The 21,208-nt window shown below is 41.6% G+C and overlaps 1 protein-coding gene across 2 annotated transcripts; it reads right to left on the reverse strand.

The window, feature by feature from the left end:
- Positions 1 to 352: 352 nt before the first annotated feature.
- Positions 353 to 20,678, reverse strand: LOC131451030 (neuroligin-4, X-linked-like). Of its 2 annotated transcripts, none has more exons than XM_058622274.1 (9): positions 20,423 to 20,678; positions 17,611 to 18,578; positions 15,294 to 15,446; positions 12,309 to 12,494; positions 10,988 to 11,438; positions 10,194 to 10,407; positions 9,555 to 9,679; positions 6,208 to 6,817; positions 353 to 3,672 (listed from the first exon to the last, which is right to left on the reverse strand). In XM_058622274.1, exons 2-9 carry the CDS (start codon positions 18,080 to 18,082, stop codon positions 3,265 to 3,267), a joined length of 2,619 nt encoding a protein of 872 aa, XP_058478257.1. In that variant the 5' UTR covers positions 18,083 to 18,578; positions 20,423 to 20,678; the 3' UTR covers positions 353 to 3,264. The 2 variants fall into 2 exon arrangements, with proteins under 2 accessions (XP_058478257.1, XP_058478256.1); XM_058622273.1 differs by having other exon boundaries at positions 20,176 to 20,678.
- Positions 20,679 to 21,208: the final 530 nt, after the last annotated feature.

A 21,208-nucleotide genomic window follows, 5' to 3' on the forward strand; every position in this document is an offset into this window, starting at 1 on the left:
TAAAAAGTGTTAGGATATGTGGATTTTAAATCATGCATCACCTCCAATTAATCCTTGTGTCCAAGTGAAATGTTCTACTGCCATTCTGTATCATATATGTCCAGCAAAACAGACTCAGTTAATTTGTGAGTTCAAGTGAACCCCACATTTGAAAGTATTCCTTCATGGCATTCCTGAGATATCACATCCACAAAGCTAACAAAAAAAACAAAAAAAGTGAGGTCATTTAATCACGAAAAGTTAACATTGCCCTCTGGTGTGGCTGGTGTGGAGGTAAAAGCCTCCTAATTCCACTTCACAAAAATGAAGACATGAGCAACATTTGAAATGAATAATAAATTGTAAATTGTAAAATATTGATATTTTTATTTTTCAAAAATGCAGCAGAAATGTTTTATGCTTTGACACAATCCAGCCATCAGCTGAGTCAATAAACCCATATGAAAAGAAATATCCAAACAATCAAACATCCAATAAACGTTACTTTTATACCATTTTGTAAAAGTTCTTTGCTTGCCATCCACAAAAAAATGTTCAGCTTTCACTTTACATGTTATTTTGACAAGGAACTAAAATCTCTCATGAAAGAAGTTACTTAGGATGAGAGGAGGTTAAATAGGCCTCACTGTGGCAAAGCTGCAAGTGGTCACACAGACAAGGCTGGGACGGGGATGGGGGGGGGGGGCAGGAGAGGACTGGACAAGACACAGGTTAGGGGCAAGGAAAAGAACAAAGGAAGGAACAAAGAAAAGTTATAAAATATCAGTGTTGGGGCCTTTGGTTGAGTTTTGAGCTTCATATTAGCGGCTGCCATTACAAAATACTAGTGTTTTATTATGAAAGCTGGGTACATCTTTGTGGTCACACAAAGCAGTAACCACCAACAGATTACAAAATAATCCAAACAATAATACTACAATCTGAAGCAAACTCATAATCATAATTTCATCAAGTTATTAGTTTGGCGTTTTTACCAATAAAAGGGGTTAAGGTTTGAAAAGCAGTACGTCGAGAGGCGTGTTTGCCTTCAGTGTCAATCCTCTCATGCTATATCACACAGTGTGTCCCTTCTCAGCTCCGCCTCGTTCATCAAATCCGGCTCCAAAACACTGACAACATGGTGGCAGGTATTAAACCAAAGTGAGTGAGTGACAGGTCTGTGAAGAGGAAGACACCGAAAAGAGATGATAAAGCTGCAGTGTGTAACTTTTGGTGCTTTTCTTTTCTTTTCTTTTCTTTCTTTTCAGGTTGTTATTGATGTCATTATTCTGCCTCCGTTATGTAACATCATCTGTTTGCTGCGTCCTTCATCTGAAAACAGCTCTGTCAATACTACCAGAGCTGCCTGTACACAGCAGCAGTGCATGGGCGGGCGAGGGCAAGAGGTGTTTATCCTGTCAAACTGCTGAACGAGGGGGGTTTTGGAATTTAATTCTTTTTGTGCACACTTCTTTGAGTTTTCTGTCATACTCCAACCCGTTTGCAGCCTGTTCGCTCTCCTAGTGCAACATCTGACATAAAACCTATCACATCCTGTGTGCAGTGCGGGAATGTTGCCAGAGGGACACAAGCTATAAACGAGAGCTGTGTGCAGCTAATGGCCTAATCAGCATTGTGTGATCTCATTTGACAATAGTTTGAATGTAACTGACGTTTCTTTATATTTAGTTGCACACTAGAGCTTCTTTTTTTGTTTGTTTCGTTCTGAAGAAAGGGTTATTGATTAAATACAACGTTCTTTCATTCACAAAGGGCTGTGTAAAAGTTAAACAAATACAGAAAAAAGATTGCTAAATTCTTGGGACACACTGTGACTCTGGACCCTCAACAAACACTAAATAAGACATTAAATTAGTTTTGACTTTACAAGGTATTAAGGGTTAAAAATCTAAGGAACACAAGGAACAGGGGGGGGGGGGCAGGCAGAGTTTAGGTACAAAGGGTCGTAGGTCATGGTTTTCGGCTGGTGCTTAATCATCAAACCAATATTGCACTATCTACACAGTACTAGCTTCTCATCTGATGGTGAAACAAACAGAGACAGGAGAGAGTGAAAATGCCTTACACATCAACTACCAAACAAGTATCTAGATGCTTAGATAGTTACGAATTATTGAAATGACTGCATAGCAAATATAGCGTTTTAAATAAAGGTACTGTGTACATACTACAGTGGGTGAGATAGAAAGACAACCAGCCTTGCTTCAGGACATCTATACAACAATATAGTAATATCTGAGATGAAAGCAATAATGTGGTTAAATAAGTCGTGTTTTAATGCAAGAGCAATTAAATGCTATAAATCATAATATATCATCTGTATCTCTCCATTCTATTTACAAGGGTTTAACACATAGCTGGTTAGAGTGATTCTTCAGTCAGCCTGGCAATGCTTCAGAGGCCCTTTCTTCTTCTGAAGCTAATTTCTGTCTCTTGGCACACTTTCCATCTCTGTGTTTTCCATATCACTCCATCTCACTTTGTCTTTCTCGCTCTCACAGCTGGTAGATCCCTCTCAATAAAATCCTAATCTCTTTCCCACAATCTGCCTCACATTTCCTTCAACTAATGTTGTTGGTTTTTTTTGTTGTTGTTTCTTTTAATCTCCCTCTTCCTCCCTATCTGTTTTTGCGTCCACATCTTACTGGAATTTGTTATTTTCTCCTCAGCTTGGTTTGATCCTTGGCAGATTGGGCCTTTTGATCGTTTCATTGGAAAAAAAAAAAAATGCTACATTCACATTTCACAGGTTGTTCAAGTTGACATCAGCAGTCTGTGTGTGTGTGTGTGGGGTACATCTTAGCTCAGGACTGCATGTGCATCTGCTCTGCTCAGTACCCCGGGCACTGCTTCACTGTGCAGCACAGGTACAGTAAGAGATATAAACTGATCGATAACTGACTCTTTCCCCACAGCACTCCTACTCCACTTCTACCCCAGCTGTTAAAAAAGCAGAAGATTTAATATCCAAAGCAGGTTTGGAGACACTTGATGGATGTCTTGGCTCGTCAAGTTCCAGGTCATGATCGAATGATGCATAGAACTGCATCTCCTGGGATCCAGTCTGTCTTCAGTTCCTCTACATGCAACACACAGCTGTCTGTCTTTTCATCCTGTTACTGAAAATGTCTTTCAGTCGCACCATCTGTAACAATCCTGCAGGGTAATTAGTAGAGGTATTTAAGTCTTTTGTTTCGCGTGTGTTTGAGTGTGTGCGTGTGTGTGTGTGTGTGCACGTGTGTGTGTGGGAGTGTGGGAGTGCAGTTATACACGCGTGGTGGAGTGTGTGTGCGTGGAGATGTGTGTGTGTGGCAAGTGTGTATTACTATACGGGCTATGGTGTGTGTATCCCTGGTGAGGATGTCCCATCCTCATCCCCACCATTGATCCAGGTGTCATGGGTGTCATTGGTGTTGCCGGGGTAACAGGATGTGACCCGGGGGTCACAGGCAGTGATCCTGGGGTCAGCGATGTCATGAGTGGAACATCATCGGGTGAGCGGCGCAGGGTGAGGGTGTAATCGGGCGGACAGGTGAGGCGCACGGTATCCAGTGTGCTGTAGATGTCCTGGGTGTCCATACCGTCCAGAGCGTCCAGCGTATCCAGAGTGTGATGGTGATGAGCGTTGTTCCTCTCGTCCGCTGACGCTGCATCACACTCAAGCTGCTTCACCTGCAAAGCAACGCAACAAGCGAAAATAAAACAAACCATGTAATCAAATCTGTAGCTGAGCAATTTGGGGGAAAATATTTCATATTATGTGATTGCAATTTGATTTGTGATTTCATTTTCATAACTTGAACATCTGTTTTATTGTAGGTATTAACCTACAAGGATGTTCACTGTGGATTTAAAATATGAGATACAATCAAAATATGTAATTTTCTTCCAACTTGTGTGCATTACATATTCTTTTAAAGTGACAAGAGAAACTAGAACCATTATTACAAAAGCTCTGTCTGTGTTAAGTAAATAAATCAGATGTGGAAATTATTCCAATTGGTAAATAATGATGATTATGATAATAATAATAATAATTATTATTATTATTATTATTATTATTATTATTATTATTATAATAATAACAATTGCCGTTTTACTATTGTGGATGTACACGCATATTGCATCTGCTGTATGTATACATATACAGTGTGTATCAATGGTATACAGATTATATCATGAGCAAAGCAAGAATGATATGAAGAATGGAAGAAGGAAAATAAAATAAAACAAATGCAGAATCTGTGATTTGCTAATGCATTTAAAAAAAAACAACAACAAAAAAAGAGTCGTCCAACCCTGAAATGGTCCTTAGACCATTCTCTGGAGCCAGAGAATGATTTTGCCCATTTAGCTTGAAATATAAAACATGCAGTCTGCTAACTAAATAGCTGCCAAATGCGTTTCAGTCAGTTGCCCACACAGTATGTAATTTCTGCTGCTAGGGGTCACTCAGTCAAAACAATAACAGCCAAGATCCATTGGTGACAAATACATTTATCTATCGTCTACTGCTTTATCCTCCACATGAGGGTTCAAGGGGCCAATCCCAGCTCACATATGGTTAACGGTGAAAGGTGGCGCACACTCTGGACAAGTCGCCAGTCCAAAAAAAGGCACTGGCTAACTAGTAGTACCAAATAAAAGGTTTGGCCTGGAAATGATAGCACACACAGATAAAATGTATAATGTCATTAAAAGGTGACCAAAACGAAACCAAATTTCTATGGATTTAAAGAGTGTTGGAATGCTACAGTTAAGTTAAGTACACCAGTCTACAAAATATCAACGATTAATCAACTAATCAGTTCTAAACGAGTCAATATTGTTTGTACTGAGCATTGTCTTCAAAATCAAACATTGCAATATTACTAAGATTTGTTTAGTTTGAACAGCATTAAGTGATGCTTAATAAGTGTGTTGTGTTTCTCCCGCTTGAGACCAGTCAGACCTACAGTACAAAAATACAAATTCACATTCAAGTCCTTTTGCGATTTCTCATCATTGTCTGAGCCACTTCTGAGTGAGTCTGGTTGATTCTATACAGGAGAGTATGTTATTTTCTGACTCTTGTAAAGCACTAGTATGTCCTGAAAAAAGACCCAAGTGTTCGACCTTTTGTGCATCAAAGAGACACAAAGGATTACTTTCAAAATAACTGAAACACAAAAGCTGCTAAACAATGCTGAGCAACATCGATCTACTTTGTCAATTAACAGTAATGAAAGATTTCAAAGATGCAAACATCTCAAAGATCAAGGTCAAGAAAATCAGGTAAGTGGCCAGTGTGTCAACACACGCACACACGCACACACAAACACACACACATTCTCACACTGATAATGTCTGCTGAAAACAGGCTGTGTAGTGATTTACTGCCAGCTGCTCCACTCGCATCGTTCATTCAGATAGTCGCACACAACCTCATCTGGCTTAATGTTACTTACACTTGAAATAATATGAGACATTAATAGCGAGAAAACATACAAAATGCATTCATTCATTCAAAATGTGGCTACAAAAGCATACGCACACACTTCACAAAAATAACTCGGTTTCAGGTAAAAACTAAAAGGCAATCGATATAAAGCGTGGGTGGTTTTCTTTTTTTATGCATCTGATCAAATATATGAATAATAAATGATAGTCAAAATTGCATACATAAAAAACAATGTGGGTCAGCTAAAAAGAATTAAAAAAAAAAGATCAAAATGTGTAAACTTATATAAATAAGTAACAACTGAAAATGTAGCAACATTCACGTTGCAAGTGAATATCCCTCACCGCACGCTTCTCTTCCAGGTGTGTTGGAGAACCTGTGTAGCCTTCAGCTAGCATCAAACCTCATAAATGTTTAGTTTGTCCATTGTGGGCTACTGTAAAAAACCTGGCTGACCTGGATCCTGATATAAAAATAAAAGGCTCGTTCTGGGGTAATGAAAAACAGCAATTCATACAATCAGGCGATTGTACATAAGGGTCACGGGCGGCGTTGTGCCAGGCCACACCCTGGACAGACCACCAGTGCATCACAGGGTCACATACAGAGACAAACAACCATCCCAAAAATGAAATGCAATTATTTTATATTATAATTTCTGCCAGATGAAAATAATTTGACCTCAATTTTACACCCTGACATTAACTAATAATCCACCAATGCCAACTATTTAAAAAAAAAAAACACACAATAACATGCTGACTCACCTGTAACGACATCAGTCCTTCTCCCTGTAAGTGGGCAGCAACGTCCGCAGCTGTGATATCTCGTCTCGGGGGAGGGAGTGGGCGGGACCGTCGGTGCTCCAGACGCCTCTTGTCCTTCTTGTACAGTAGAGCGGCAAACGCAAGGATGTTGAGAAACAGCAGGGAGGCTCCCACGGCAATCGTCACAGACAGTTCAGTGGAGTAGTTCTCAGCGGGGATACGGACTCCATCTTCCCCTCCACCTTGGCCTACAGCAGTCTCTGGGGGCTGTGGGGTCCCGCCTTGAGATCCTGGGTGACGTGTACTGCTCGGAGGCCAACCTTTGGACAGGCGCTTAGTGTAAGAGTAAGGAGTGTCGTCCTGTGGTGAGGGACTATGCGTGAAGGAGGACACAGATTGGAGGAGCTCGTTGACATGGTGCAGGTGAGGCACCAGCTGAAGCCAGAAGGAGATTTTGGTGGCGCGGTAGTGGTCTCTTACACGGGGTTTAAGGCCGATGTGGAGGTACAGCTGCTCTTTTGGGGTGTACTTAGACCAGGCCACTTCTTCAAAGCGGTTGGGTTTCGTGTGGATGAACTTGGTATCTTGAGGAACCGGCTGATTTGGATCACTAGAAGGAGTGAAACACAGAGACTTACTGTATTTATTCACATCTTCAGGGGTTGGTGGTTTTTTGATACTTTACATATTTATACAGACGCTGGGAAAAACAATATGCTGGGAAAACCAAATACAGCATATTCAGTGAAAGTGCAAAAAAACAATATTTCATGATTTTCAGCTTTCCAAATGTCAGAGAGCTGCTGAGGACCTATTTTTTCCTGCCGTCCTCCAAGGAGAAGGAGTTTCTCTCTTGCTGGCCACTTTAACCAGCCCGGCTGGCACACACCTCTAATCAATATCCAAGTAACAAACAGACAAACCAGTGTCAAAAAATACTTAAACAAGGCTGAACACGTTCTATTTTCCTGTAAACGTAGCTCAAATGTGGTTCAGTTATGAGCAGATCATGGATTTTTATCATTGAATATCCACCACATTTCAACTCCTGCAGTTAGAGTATAATGTGTGTGAATATTTGTCCCCCTAGCAACATTTAGGCATCATATCTCCATTGTTTCCTTCTGTTTGTGTATTTATTACCTCTTTAAGAACTTTGCTGGCATAAACATTAACCTTGTCAAGACCAGTAGTCCTCATGGAGACCAAAACTTGGTTCTAATGAGGCAAAACCTTATTTGTGAGGAACGTTTAGGGCTAGGATGTGAACTGTGGTTAGGTTAGGTTAAGGTTAGGGTTAGACCTTAACTTGTTATGGTTAAGGACAGGGATAATGCTTTAGTCGGCTATCTAAATAAATGGAAGTCAATGAGAGTCCTCACAAGGATAGCTGCGCAAACCTCCCTGTGTGTGTGTGTGCGTGTGTGCGTGCATACGTGTGTACAGTAAACACACCCCAAGGAATCCCTTCTGTGACACACATGGGCAAACATTTATTTGTGTGATGAAAACTGCAGCACGTCTTCACACACTCACAGACTGCACGCTGTGTGCTCACCTGTCAATCACCACCTCGTGAGCGACACAAAGAAAATCTAGCGTGAAGACCTACTGGCACACAGGCAACATCTTTACACGCCCACACTGAAGCGTAAGAAAATAAATGCGAGGAGGCAACACATCACTACATTATATCAAGCAGCCGCAGGATTCCCTCCCCATCTGAGCTGCTCTCAGCTGAGTGAACCATTTCCTCAGCAGAGGTTCCCCATTGATAATTGAAAACACAATGAAATCTCTACCTCACCTCCTTTGTGATTTTTTTTTGATTTTTTTTTATGCTTTGCAGCCTGCTGCAGTGGTAATGACACTACGGACTAGAGACAGGTTAGAGACGGTGCCACACGCTCGCCTTAAAGCACCTGCTTTAAAGACCGTGTGTGCGAGCAATGTCCTGATTCTGTGCTGTAGTGTCGTGGAGAGCGAGGCTCTGTGGTGATTTAGATCAAGGCTGAAACTGCAGATGCCTGTGTAAATCTGAAGCAGTCTCAGTGAAGTGAGCCTCGATTGGATTAATTACTGGTAATTATTTACCCTCGGCATTGCGGAACGAAGGTCCATCCTAAACAATTACTTTTATCTTGTGTATATCATGTCAGAGCGGGGAGATAAAACGTGCTCTTATCTTTGTGGAATGTCAGGATTTTAAAAGTTGGAATGTGAATTCCCTCTATTATCACTACATCGTTTGGCCTTCAGTTTAATACAGTACATATATCCAAGCATCATTTTAATATCATTTTAACTAGCTGAAAATGCTCTTTTCTTATTGCATGATTGAAAAAGGAAGAGAAAGGAGGAGAAGAACAGATTTATCACACAGTGACCAACTTAACTTGGCTTTCCTCAAGAATGTTTTCAAGACCAAAGGTACTTTAATTCTCCCAGCCAAGGTCCAAAGAAGAAAAACCTTTTTCAGTGTTTTGACATGACAGAGAACCCACATGCTCCCTCTGCCAAATTAGTCTGCAGTGTTGCTTTCGTGGTTTTATTTAAAGCACTATCTTCTTGCCAAGCATCGCACACCTTACGCTAGAACACACGCTAATCTTTGCCTCTGAACTCATTATCTTTTCAAAAAAATGTTCATGTTGCTTATTGTGACAAAAAAAAGCTGTGTCTGCTGCACACGTCCTACTTTTCTTCCAAATTGTCTCTAACTAATGCAAATTAGCTGCATATAAAGATCATTTGCAGCACATGAATTGGTTTCATGCTGCGGTAATCAGAACCTGTTGTCTTCTCCCTGTTGTTCTTTGGTTTGTCCTCTCTCCGTCAGATAACTACACCTCCAGTGGGTTCATACTTACTCATTTAAAAACAGGGTTACAACAAATGAAACCATGAGAAGTTATAAACTATATGGAGAGGTAAGGTGCTGCTTTTTCTTGACAGCACCGTGGAGTGGAATCTTGGCTGTCTCACTTCTAGCCCGGAGAAGATTTGTTCCTGTAAAATCAAGAGTGAGCTGGCCACAGTCGCAGCAACAACACTTCATGTTGCCAAAACCTTGTCTCCTGAGAGTGTTAAAGATAAGAGGATGAGGGGGGAAAAAAAACCTTTTCCAGTGACAGCAAATTTAATTCACCACAATGAGGCATTGTCTTCATGTGAGTTGTGATTAGATATCATCGTAAAAAAAAAAAAATGTCTGTAAATGCATGTTTGAGCTGGCACACGTTAAGATAATTGAATTATCTTACCGAGGCTGGTCCTTCTTTTGTCTTCCTTTCTTGAGGAAAAACCACAATCAAACATTTCACGCCAGCGTAGTTTAAATAGCTCACCCAGTCTTGGCAAAGTTGGTCCAGTAAGTCATGACCACTGCGCTCAGCATCACGTCATTCTTGGAGAAGTTACAGTTGAACAGATCAGTGGGTCCTAGCATGGGCACGCCAAACACATAGGGCACCTACACACACACACACACACACACACACACACACACACGAGTCACGACAGATTACAGTTGACGATAACTCCAACTATAACTGAATCATGTCAAACTCTAATAACACGACAGCAGTGAAGACAGAAACCACCTCATATGTAACTGCAGTGAACTTAAACTCAGGGACACCCACTCAAATCCAAATTACAAATATATGCACACGTGCACACACACATTTAGTGTGTGAAACATCAGGCAAACAAGATTGCACCTAAATCGATAAAAATAAAAAAATTGATAGTTTATTACTCAACAAATATCAAAGACAAGATGACCGTAATAAAATATAATCCTCCTGGTAGAAAGCATACAGATTAGAGTAAGAGTAAAAAAAAAAATATATAAGAATTTAGAGCTGAATATAAAACTGTATTCGCAAAATTCCACATCTCTATTCTTCTTTGAATAAATTTTTTTCCAATAACATTTAGTCTTAAAACAACAGCAGCTATATCACACTGTGACATCATCTTACCTCATCACCATGGGCGGAGTCAGCCCAGGGGGGAGTGGCGTCACTCTGGCAGTGGTGGTAAAACGAGTAGAAGTAAGTCGGGGACCCGTACTGAGCATGAAGGTCAGCTGTGGCAACTGCGGGCGCCACCCATTGGTGGTCTGTAAATAGTGCCACCAGAGTCTTTCGGCGAGTCTCTGCGTTGTCACGATCTGCCCAGTCTGTGTACATGAACCTTGAATAGATAGATTTAAAATTAGATTAGATAGAGATTCAATTACAATTTGTTTTTTGTTTTTTTCAATCGCTAACAAGCATTCTGTCCTAACTGAAGCAACTGAACCGTTTATCTCACCAACAAAACTCTGAAAAAAAAAAAACCATACATGTGACATATTCACTCCCTCTGTTCTGACCTGTGTTTGGAATAATTATGATCCTTTCATTTTTGTTGTCAACACTGGAGCAGAAACGCACAATTTATTTCCATCATTCTGTTTTGATTCTGTCTCGATCATTCGTTTTGCAGGTGGTGGACTCTGACTGAGAGAAGAGTTCATGAATTTCCGGTAACTGCGAGCACTGAATGCATTTTTGTCTGAAAGACAAAGTGCTTCAATGTTCAACTTCTGTTTTGCTGCCCGTGTGAAGAGCTCTGACAATGTGACTTGAGTTTTGACCAACACTTGTGAGCATTTGAAATGCATATTTATAACCTGTGGTGCAAACCACTTTGCCGTTCCAGTGAAGGTCTCAAACATTTAGATTCATTTCTACACTTAAATATATTCAGAGACGTGTACACTCTCACTCACCTTATGCTCTCTCTCAGTGTGTCTCGGCCTTCCGGGTATCCATATAAACTGTCCACAAAGTCTGACACAGCAAAGTCAAAGTCCTCCGCAGTGACGCCGTCCTCTGAGTCCACTATGCCCTCCACAAACTTCACACCTTCGCCCTGATTAACCCCGAGCATCACATCATAGTTCAGAAACTCTCCTTGCTCCATCAGAATCTGCGGGTCGTCCGGTATAACGTCGCCATCAATCACTGGTGCAAAAGCAGTGTGATACTTGGCCGGCGCCACGTTCTGCTCCACTAGTTCCCGATAACTCCGGCCCTGGAGGCAGGCGACCAGTTGGGTGCTGTCATCAATGCCACAGCCAACCCTCTCTCCGAGCTGCCGTGCATACTTGCTTGGCTGATAGTTGACGGCCCAACTGGCCAAAGCACTGCCACTCTGGATGATGGCTCTATGGAAGAGGTCTAAGATACACGTGAACACACAAACGCAACATTTAAATGGGGGGAATAAAGCATTGAGGCACATACGTGATGTATATTTATGAACGCGCATGCACCCACATGAATGAATGAATGCATAACCATAGGATTGCCCTCTTGAAGGTTACAAAAGTCCTTCATAAAAAGAGATGCAGAGCAAGCAATGCCACAACAAGAAAACACTGAAATCACAGACGTGCATTATTTAAAAGGCCAACAGGTCATGGTTAGAGCAGCAGGTACCAGTAGGAGACGTATAAAAGTTTAAAACAATACAGCTCTTAGCTATGTGAGTCACAGTACAGTAGGCTGTACTGTATTATTCATGTACTATGATTCAAGGGCTTACTCAGGCATTCATACCGGCAAATTGTGTACCGGTCCACTGGAGACCTTGAAAAAGTCTCATAACTTGAAATGTCAAAGCTGTCACAGCGCTCACCTAGCAAATTAGGTACCCACTGTCCGTTTGCTTATACATCAAAAGTAATAAAAATGCAACAAAAAAAAAACCTTGTCAACCTCTGTGCCACATGAACTGTTTTCAGACATGAATTCCGAGAAATTGGTTCTAGACATTTTGTGGAGTTTGACGATATGAAGAAATCAGCAGGAGGTTGGGTCAGGCGTGTTCACAACAGCAGTAACATTGCCAGTACATTCAGGCAGGAGGAGATTTTCTTGCTGTGTTTCCACATGGGCTCATGCACAAATTTTGAAAGTCCTTAAAAACTAAATTTGCCAACATTGGCTTTCTCACATCCCTCCAGACAATTTCAGCTAAATGTCTGGAACTGGAAGCAGCTACAGTCATCGCAATAAGGAGGTTGTTGATTCATAATTCATCCTTACCCTCGGAGTAATGAGATAAAGTGAGGAGGCTGACACAGGAGGCTCCAGCCCCAGACCCAAACACAGTGACTCTGTGTGGATCTCCTCCGAAGGCTGCGATGTTCTCCTTCACCCAGCGCAGAGCCTGGATCTGATCCAGTAAGCCGTAGTTACCTTTCGCTGCCTGGTCGCCAGTACTAAGAAACCCTACAGGCGGAAACAAGCAGTGATGTTGCTGTTAAAGAACATGCCATATACAATTTCATTTTAACAATCTGCATGAAATAAAAAATATTCCTGCACGTTTCTACGGATACAGCAAGTTCCACTTACAGTGATGATAAACAAATGGGGGCCCACAACAGAGCAGTGATAGGTTTGATATGAAATCATGGCAATCACACTGTTCAGATGAATTATGCACAAGACTCGGTCAGAGGAAATTAATGAAAGAAAATGAGTAGCTCTCCTACAATCCCTTGGAAATTGGATCAAATCAACAAGGGACACCCATATTCATGGATCTAAATATCAGCTTACAAACACACATCCACCTGCAAACATATGCTGCTGCAAATCCAAAAGCTATTCCTTATTCTCTTTACTGCTGACTTTATTAAGTGAGCACACGGGAACCTAAGTGGCTCACTCCACTCCAGTATATCTCATTACTGCAGAAACGCAGTTGTTTGAACCTCAAGCTGGTTCCGAACACAAGAGTATGAAGAGCAAGAAAAAAGAGTGCGGTTAAAAGAATACATTTCATTCCATACAGTGTGTGCGTTTTGTCAGACATCCAAAAGGAACATTATATAGTTATTATGTTAAGAGGGCTGTAATAATAACTGCAGGACGCTTTCACAAACACTTGGGAAGTGCTTGCGAGACGTGTGATCATTTATATGCATTTCTGCAGAAACCTCCTCCCAACTCCAGCTGATTAGAGAACGATTAGCAAATAAAAGAAATAGTGCGCAGAGTAGTACATTGCTGCACGTATGGTATGAGCTCACCTCGTGCTCTCAACTTATGATGACAAGGAAGACGAGGGAGACATCGGCATTTGTGATGATGGATGGTCGATCATGACGGTGATGATGATCATATTGAAGGTGACATAAAAACAGGATGGACATGAAGACAAAATGAAGCACGTGGGATTTGTACAAAACAGGAGCTGCCATCAAAAGTCAATATCTAACAAACAAAAAAAACTAAAAACACAGTGTTGGTCTTGCAAACTCAATATCATTTTTTTTATAAACATTTCACTGTGTATTCAACCCTGCTCTTTAAGAAAGTCGTCTGTAGCTAATTAAAGAAGAGCCATAAGTGGCCATGTTCCTGGAAATTAAACTGAACATCGTGTTGTATTATTATCATGGGTTTTGGGTCCACATGAACTAGAAAAAGTACCAAAGCTGCATTAAACAACAGAAAACAAAACAATGGCATACTAAATAATTTAAAGAAAAAGAAGTACCCAAATGCCCGGGGGATTCTTTTCTACTCCTCCTCTTAGAATAATTAAAACTCATCCCTGTAAAATGCATCTAAAAGCCAGATAAGTCTGCGTGTATTTTTATTACCCAAAATATTCCCTTTTTACAACAGAAACCAAACCATTTTAATATACCTGTATGAGCTACATCACATCATTATGAATGAAAATGCTACATGCACAGATTTTGTTAACCTGCTGGAACGTCTGAATTAATGTCATCTTATAAATTATTTAATAGCAAGGCAGCAATTATTTAAAATGAGGACATGATTAACACAAGACAACACAGCCGTCAATGGAGAGACACACATCTCATACTCTGACTTACTGTAATCAATATTAGGCTGTGCTCGTGCTCACGCTCACACACACAAACACACACACACACACACACACACACACACACACACACACTACTCATTACTCATGCCCATTGGTGTAGTACAGTGAATGATGCTGTCAAAGTATGCGTTTAGCCCTTCACTGGTCCCACCCAGGTTTGGTAAGCTTTTCATAAATACTACTACTAAATACTCAAATGCCAGGATTCTGAGATATTACTTTTATTCAGCTTGTGGGCTTTGACTAAAATTAGACAAACCACGTGGAAACAGATTTTCCATGTTCAGAGAGTCAAAGAAAAAAAAAGGATCAGAAATAAATGGCTTCGGGGGGATTATTTCCACATCCATTCTGTTCACGTTTTCACTCACAATAAAGTGAAATAAATAAATAAAATAAAATAAATAACACATTATGGGTTTAAAAAAAAAAACTCTAATGGTTTTCACATTGTGTAGCTCATTGAAGGAATGAACCATCCAGATGGTGACTATAAAATGGATTTTATTTTAAAACCCAATGAAATGTGTAATACATAAAACCATATCTCATATTATGTAAGTGACACATCCACCAGTCAACTCCACTTACAAAATATGCAAGGCATCAATACATTGAGACAACTTTTTAGTAGAATGAATACATAAAAAAAACATTACATAATATAACATTTTATCCCATTATAGTACCTTTATAATATTCTCTACAACCTGAAATCTTTAATTCCTAACTTAAATCCATGTGAAATGCACAGTTTATGTTTTTTTCTAAATAATTGCAATATTATCAGGTATCCACAATAACATTGGCATTAATTGCACTCCTACAGCGTTTTAAAATCTGGTTTCTTAGATTGCTGCCTAGTTGCCCCATAGTTGTCCCATTCAAAACCACTGAAATAAAAAATCAGCCATAAAGCCACACAAAGTAAGCATTCGTCGCTACATGAATTGATTGTTCTGTGTCACCACACGTGTAGGATACGTCTATAGTGAACTGAGTTGTGAAAAGAATGAAAATGTGGCACACAGCTGTGTGCTTAGTACATTTCCACACAAACTACAAACAGTCATGGCAACATGAAGACAGTCAGTCTTGAGAAAAATTGCACACATTCTTTATATAAGGCACAGAACAAAAAGAAAATATAGAGAATTTACCCAGTACTCCCAGGCGGTAGTTGAGGGTAATGACAATGACGTTGCCGTAGCTTGCCAGCACACTGCCATCCATCATGTTTCCTGTGCCTTCTGTGTATGAGCCGCCATGGACATAGACCATCACAGGCCGCTGACCCCCCTCCTCATGGATGTCTGGGAGACAAAAGGAAACCATTGTTGCTGTGACTGTCTATGCCTGCTGTTTGAACATAGGACTATATGTATAAATGAACGTAGTCCTCCAGTTTTAAAAGTGACGCCTAGGAAGTAGGACGGAAGTAGCTGGTGGCAAAAAGAATTCCATTTAATAGGAAGTCTATAGGAAAATAAGCCTGTATCTCACTTGATTTATAGCATGAGTGGACATTTTCTTCAGGAGGTTAGGGTCTCAATTGGTAAGTGTAGGTCTTCTTCAGTAAAGCATGATGTCAATTTGGTAAATTATGTTTCCATTTAGAGAAAATAGATATAAGAAGACAGATATAAGTGGATACTAGTGTGACTGACAGCTTCTATCGTCCAATAGGTGCCTGGTTGCAGGTGCAATTTATGGATTCGGAAACTGACATGGCACCAATCAAATTGAGCATTGCTAATGGTAGTTTGTTTTGCAACCAGAAACCTACTTCCATTTTTTTTTTTCTTTCATTTCTGTCATTTGCCTGATTCGATCGTCATTTGTCATGTGTCGGATTCTCCACCATATGTTTGATTCATATGAATCATGACCTTTGTGACCAAGTGGGCATAAAAAAGCAGAGGTAATCTCTGCCTCCCTGTGCGTGCATGTATGCATGTAAGAGTCACATGCAAGTTCAAGAACCAATATGTATGCATGAGTGAGTCTGTGTCCTTCCCACTTTTCTCTTCAAGCAGAGACGTTAACCCGTTGACGACTTGCGCAAGTGCCTGCATACTAAGTGTTGGCTCAGCCGGTGACGTGCAGAGGAGGTGGAGGGGACAGGTGAGTGGAGTGTCCCAAATATATTAAAAAACATAAAGGTGATAAATGTACAATGTGCACAACAGCAACCTTTAGTGTATAAATGTGTTATTGCAATACCAGCTCAAATTGCAGGAACGTGGTTGTACGTAGGTTGCCAAATTTTACAAAATACAGAAATAAGAAGCTGCATTTTTTTTTTTTGTTGTGTTACACTGTGTTCGAGCACTTACACTTACGTAATTGCACCACCTTCTGATGACATAGAACCTATTTGGTTAATGTGTCAGCAACAAGCGCAGTTAACAACATTATATACATTAAATAACGACAAAGTATGTTGAACGAGGTAGGCTGCTCCTCTATCAAGATTAGCTTTTAACCCTTTAACACCTAACCCTCAAAATGTCCGTCTGGACCTTTTTGCTTAATTTAACCATAAAAGGACCAGAAAATGTAACTGTAACTAAGTGCTTTTGTCCATTTTTCCAGAATAACTTCCAATATCTGGCAGTTATTTACAATTAACTGCATGTTATAAAACTGTTTACAAATGAAGAAAAACAAAAAGGTTTATTTAGAAAAGCACTGCAGTTGTAAATGAAGGATTGTGCGTGTTAAATTTGAAATTGGAACAGTATGAAACATATGTACAATAAAAAATTTTAAGTCTTTGCCTCTCAATGTGCAAAAATGGAAACTATGTGCAGGTGTTCTTACGATAGCACAAACCCTTGCGTAACTACAGTAATGCAAAATGCAAAGACATAATATGTCACCAACTCCCGTTCCTCTTACAGTCGTCTATATTTCAACAAATCTCTTTTGCAGACCCTTATTCTTTTTCTCCTCTAGCCCAGATGTTGATGAGAGAGGTTTTGGATAAAAGCATCATGTAATAATGTAAGAGGTAGTTAGGCTTTTTGAGGTTTGGTAATGTCCAGCATCTCTGATGCATAACAGCTACTGTAGCTGCTCTCTGCTGGCATCCCGTGTGTTCAAGTGCTACATGATTTCTCTTTTATGAGAGTTTGTGGCCTGCAAATGAAAAATGATTACGTGAAAGTCCTGGCTGCACCATTTTTATTAGCTTAATTTAAGATATTTTGTTTCTCTGGTGACATATCATAGTCATTTTGTGTCTTGATATCATGCACTTCTTACGTGTAGCCCCTTTAATTTTATTTCACAAGGGTACATGTCCGTGACCTGACAGGAAATGTCCATGTTTGATTCATTTGTCACAGCTCAGCTGAAGTATCTCCAGGCACCAGTGCCATTTTGTTTAGCATGAAATGGACTTGAATGAAAATCTGAAACCTAAACACGTGTTATTATTAATTCACTCCTGTGCACACCACTGGTTTCACTCACCGTCCTCAGTCGGCACATAGATGTTGAGGTAGAGACAATCCTCACTCTGGTGAGTGAGGTACGTTGCCGCTATATCCAGGTTGGCTGTGAGCCACGATGGCATCATATCCCCCAATATGCTCCTCTCATCCAGCGACTGTGGGCACACGGGAGCAAACTGTGTCACATTTCGTATTCCCGGCCAGGGTAAAGGTGACTCAGGTGGCTGGAATCGCCGATCCCCCGTTGGAGGCCTTGCGTATGGTACTCCCAGGTACTGGAGGACAGGGCCCAGGAGGTCTGAGGGCAGTGGGGTCAGCATGCCTCGAATGCGGCCCTGTGCCGTGGAAATGACAGGCACAGTCTGCTGTGCAGACGCCGGATAGAAATAAAGGGAGAGGCAGAAGGAGAGGAGGAGGAAAAGGGACCCAAACAGGGAGGAGACGGGCAGAAGAGGAGACGAGGCAGTTCTCCTGGTCCTTAGCTCAGACATGACGGGTGTGTTTAGGGGATGCTACAAGAAGAAGGATGGGAGGAGGATTGACTGGGAGGGAGGACGAGGTTTACTTTCAAAGGTATCCAACACTCATGCACAGCTGCTGCTTACTGTGACCCATGGCACACACAACAAGTAGTCCTGCTTCTTGCAAGCAACCTTTTCTCCTTGTATGTGTGTGTCAGTCTATGAGTGTGTGAGTCACTGATTCACTGCCTGGGAGTGTGTGGTGACTCAGTCAGTGAGTCCCTTGAAAATGTGTCCGGGTGTGTGTTTAAGTTTTTAAGTGAGTGTGTGTGTGTGTGTGTGTGTGTGTGTGTGTATGTGCATGTGAGCTTACATATGCGTGCATGCGTGTGTGTGTGTGTGTGTGTGTGTGTGTGTGTGAGAGAGAGAGAGAAAGAGAGCGTCTCTCGTTATGTAAACAGTAGCATCACTGTTCCTCTGTCACTCTCTCCTTCCGGTCACCCCCATAACAAGCTCAAACTGCCTCCTGGAAAAGAGAGAAAGAAGCAGAGAGAAGAGAAGAAAGAGGCACATTTAATTCATATCCAGTAGAATAACCACACTATTAAAATGACATAAAGATGTACCATACAGAGAGAGAGCGAGAGACAGGTGAGATACAAATGACATTAGAGCGATGTGTTACCTCACTGCTGTTCATGTTAAAAATAGATATGAGAGAGAGAGATAGGGCATATGAGATGTGGTCCACTCAGCTTAACACACACACACACACAAACACGTAGACACACACAGTGACTTTTTTTGGTATAAACACTGACTGTGGTCCACATAGGGACCAAAACCTGGTCCTTGAATGCAAAACCTTATTTCTGAGGAACTGGTTAAGATCAAATGTGGATAAGACACTCGCAATCCAGTGTGTGTGTGTGTGTGTGTGTGTGTGTCTCAGGTATGAACTGCGGATGTATGTCACATCCTCTACACATTGTTTCACAGGACCTGACTGGGGGGGGGGGGGGTATCAGTGGGTGAGGTTGGAGAGGGGTGGAGAGTCACGTCTCATGCTTAATTAAACCCTGAATACACTGCGGGGCTCCTGACCTGCATGTAGCATAAGGTAGGATGCCTGTGTGACACACACACACACTTTTTGTTTTGTATCTCTCCCCCATAGAGACTTACACACACACACACACACACACACACACACACGCAGACACACATTCACACCTTATACACCATAATGTCTCTCAATAACAGACACACACACAGGTTTTTGTCCTCTCTACCAAAGATGCAGGGACACACACTTTTCTTGATCTCTTTACATGCTTGCACACAATGTCTCTATGCTCTCTCTCTCTCTCCCTCTCTCTCTCTCTCTCGCTCTCTCTCTCTCTTCTGTCACACACACACACACACACAGCTGCTCCCCAGCCGACTCTGCTATCTCTCTTAGGGCCTGGGGCTGAATATTAACACACAGACACACACAAAGACACACACACACACACACACAACGGACACAGAGAACATCAATATCCGTGTGATGTCTCCCTCTCTCTCTCTCCCTCTCTCTCTCTCTCTCTCTCTCTCTCTCTCTCTCTCTCACACACACACACACACACACGCACAGACACACACACACGCACACACACAGTGAGCAGCAAAGACATAAGACTGTAAAAATGACCACTGCTCTGCTGTCACTCCTCTCATGTTTGTAGTGCTGTTGCCTGCCGCTGTCCAAGGTGCTAGTTAACATTCCAGTGGTGATCGCACACACGCTGATGAATAACGCTCCATTTATCAAGGCAAAACCCGCCTGCCACCCTCCCTCTTGCATATTTCCATAGAAGATAAAAAAAACCACAAAACTATGTATTTAAATTGTCATGAAAGGTGAAGGTAGCAGAATAAAAGATAAGAGCAATAAGTGGGAGGAATATAAAAAAAAGCGCTTGCTTGTGTGAAATATCCTGTTTGAATCTCTATCAGCCACTGAAGCTGACTACGACAAAACACACTCACTCAAATGCAAAAGCTCAATCTGCATCCACGCTGCAGTTTAAAAAAAAAAAAATAGCCTGAAATGACAAAATGTTGGATATATACTGCACCCGCTCTGGATGAGAGGCGTGAAACCGCACGGATCATGTTCCCGTCCACCGCAATGTTCGCCTCGTGTGTTTTTGCTGCTGCAGCTTATCCGACGTGCCCGGGATGGGATATTGAGATATTCCTACATCTACCACCGCCACCGCTGCTGCTGCTGCTGCTGCTGATGGTGGTGGTGGTGGCACGTCTCCCGGGATTAACGCAACAACAAAAAAAAAAAGGGAAAAAAAAAAAGAAGAAGCAACTCACAAGCTCTCCAGTCCGAGAGAGGTGAAAGTGAGGAAGCGCAGGGTGGGAAAAAAAATCTTTTGGGTGAAAAAGAAAATGAAGTGTTTCTTCAAGGATTCCAAGGCCCAGGACGTTCAGATGATCAATCTCCCTCTCTCCCTCCTTTCCTTTCTTCCTCCTCCTCCCTCCCCCACCTCTCTTTCCCTCTCCCTCTCTCTCTCGCTCTCTCACCTCCTCTCCCTAGATGCGATTGGACAGTGTGGCAGGCAGCAGCTACTGATCCAATGATAGGCCTACGCACCTACAGCTCCGAAAGGAAGCGCAAACAGGAGAAGAGGAGAGAATGTCGGAGAGAGGGACTGACCTGTGCAGAGAGGAACACACACAAGTCTGCACAGACTGATCAAAGCATCACCCCTAACCTTACCAACCATAACCAGTTAATCACTAACCCCAACCTTAACCTAACCATCATTTGCATTTTACCCCTAACCCTCAACCAGAGCCTCAGAAATGAAGTTCTACCTCATTAGAACTGAGCTCTGGTTTCCATTAGATGCTGACAAGGTCAGTGTTTGTATACCACAAAAGTCCTCAAGAGGTAACAAAAGCATGTACACACACACACACACAGAGAGAGATGGGGGGGGGTGCACACACACACTACATTGCACACTACACTGCATTATGCAAAGCGTGTTGGTAAATGGAAATGGCTCCACGTGTTTAAACACACCTGTAGAAAGTCCCATCACATACGCAGTGATAAATGAAACGTGAAGACAACATATTATCCCGTGCTCGCAC

This window comes from Solea solea, chromosome 2 (genome assembly GCF_958295425.1).
Source record: "Solea solea chromosome 2, fSolSol10.1, whole genome shotgun sequence".
NCBI classification, from domain to species: Eukaryota; Metazoa; Chordata; class Actinopteri; order Pleuronectiformes; family Soleidae; genus Solea; species Solea solea.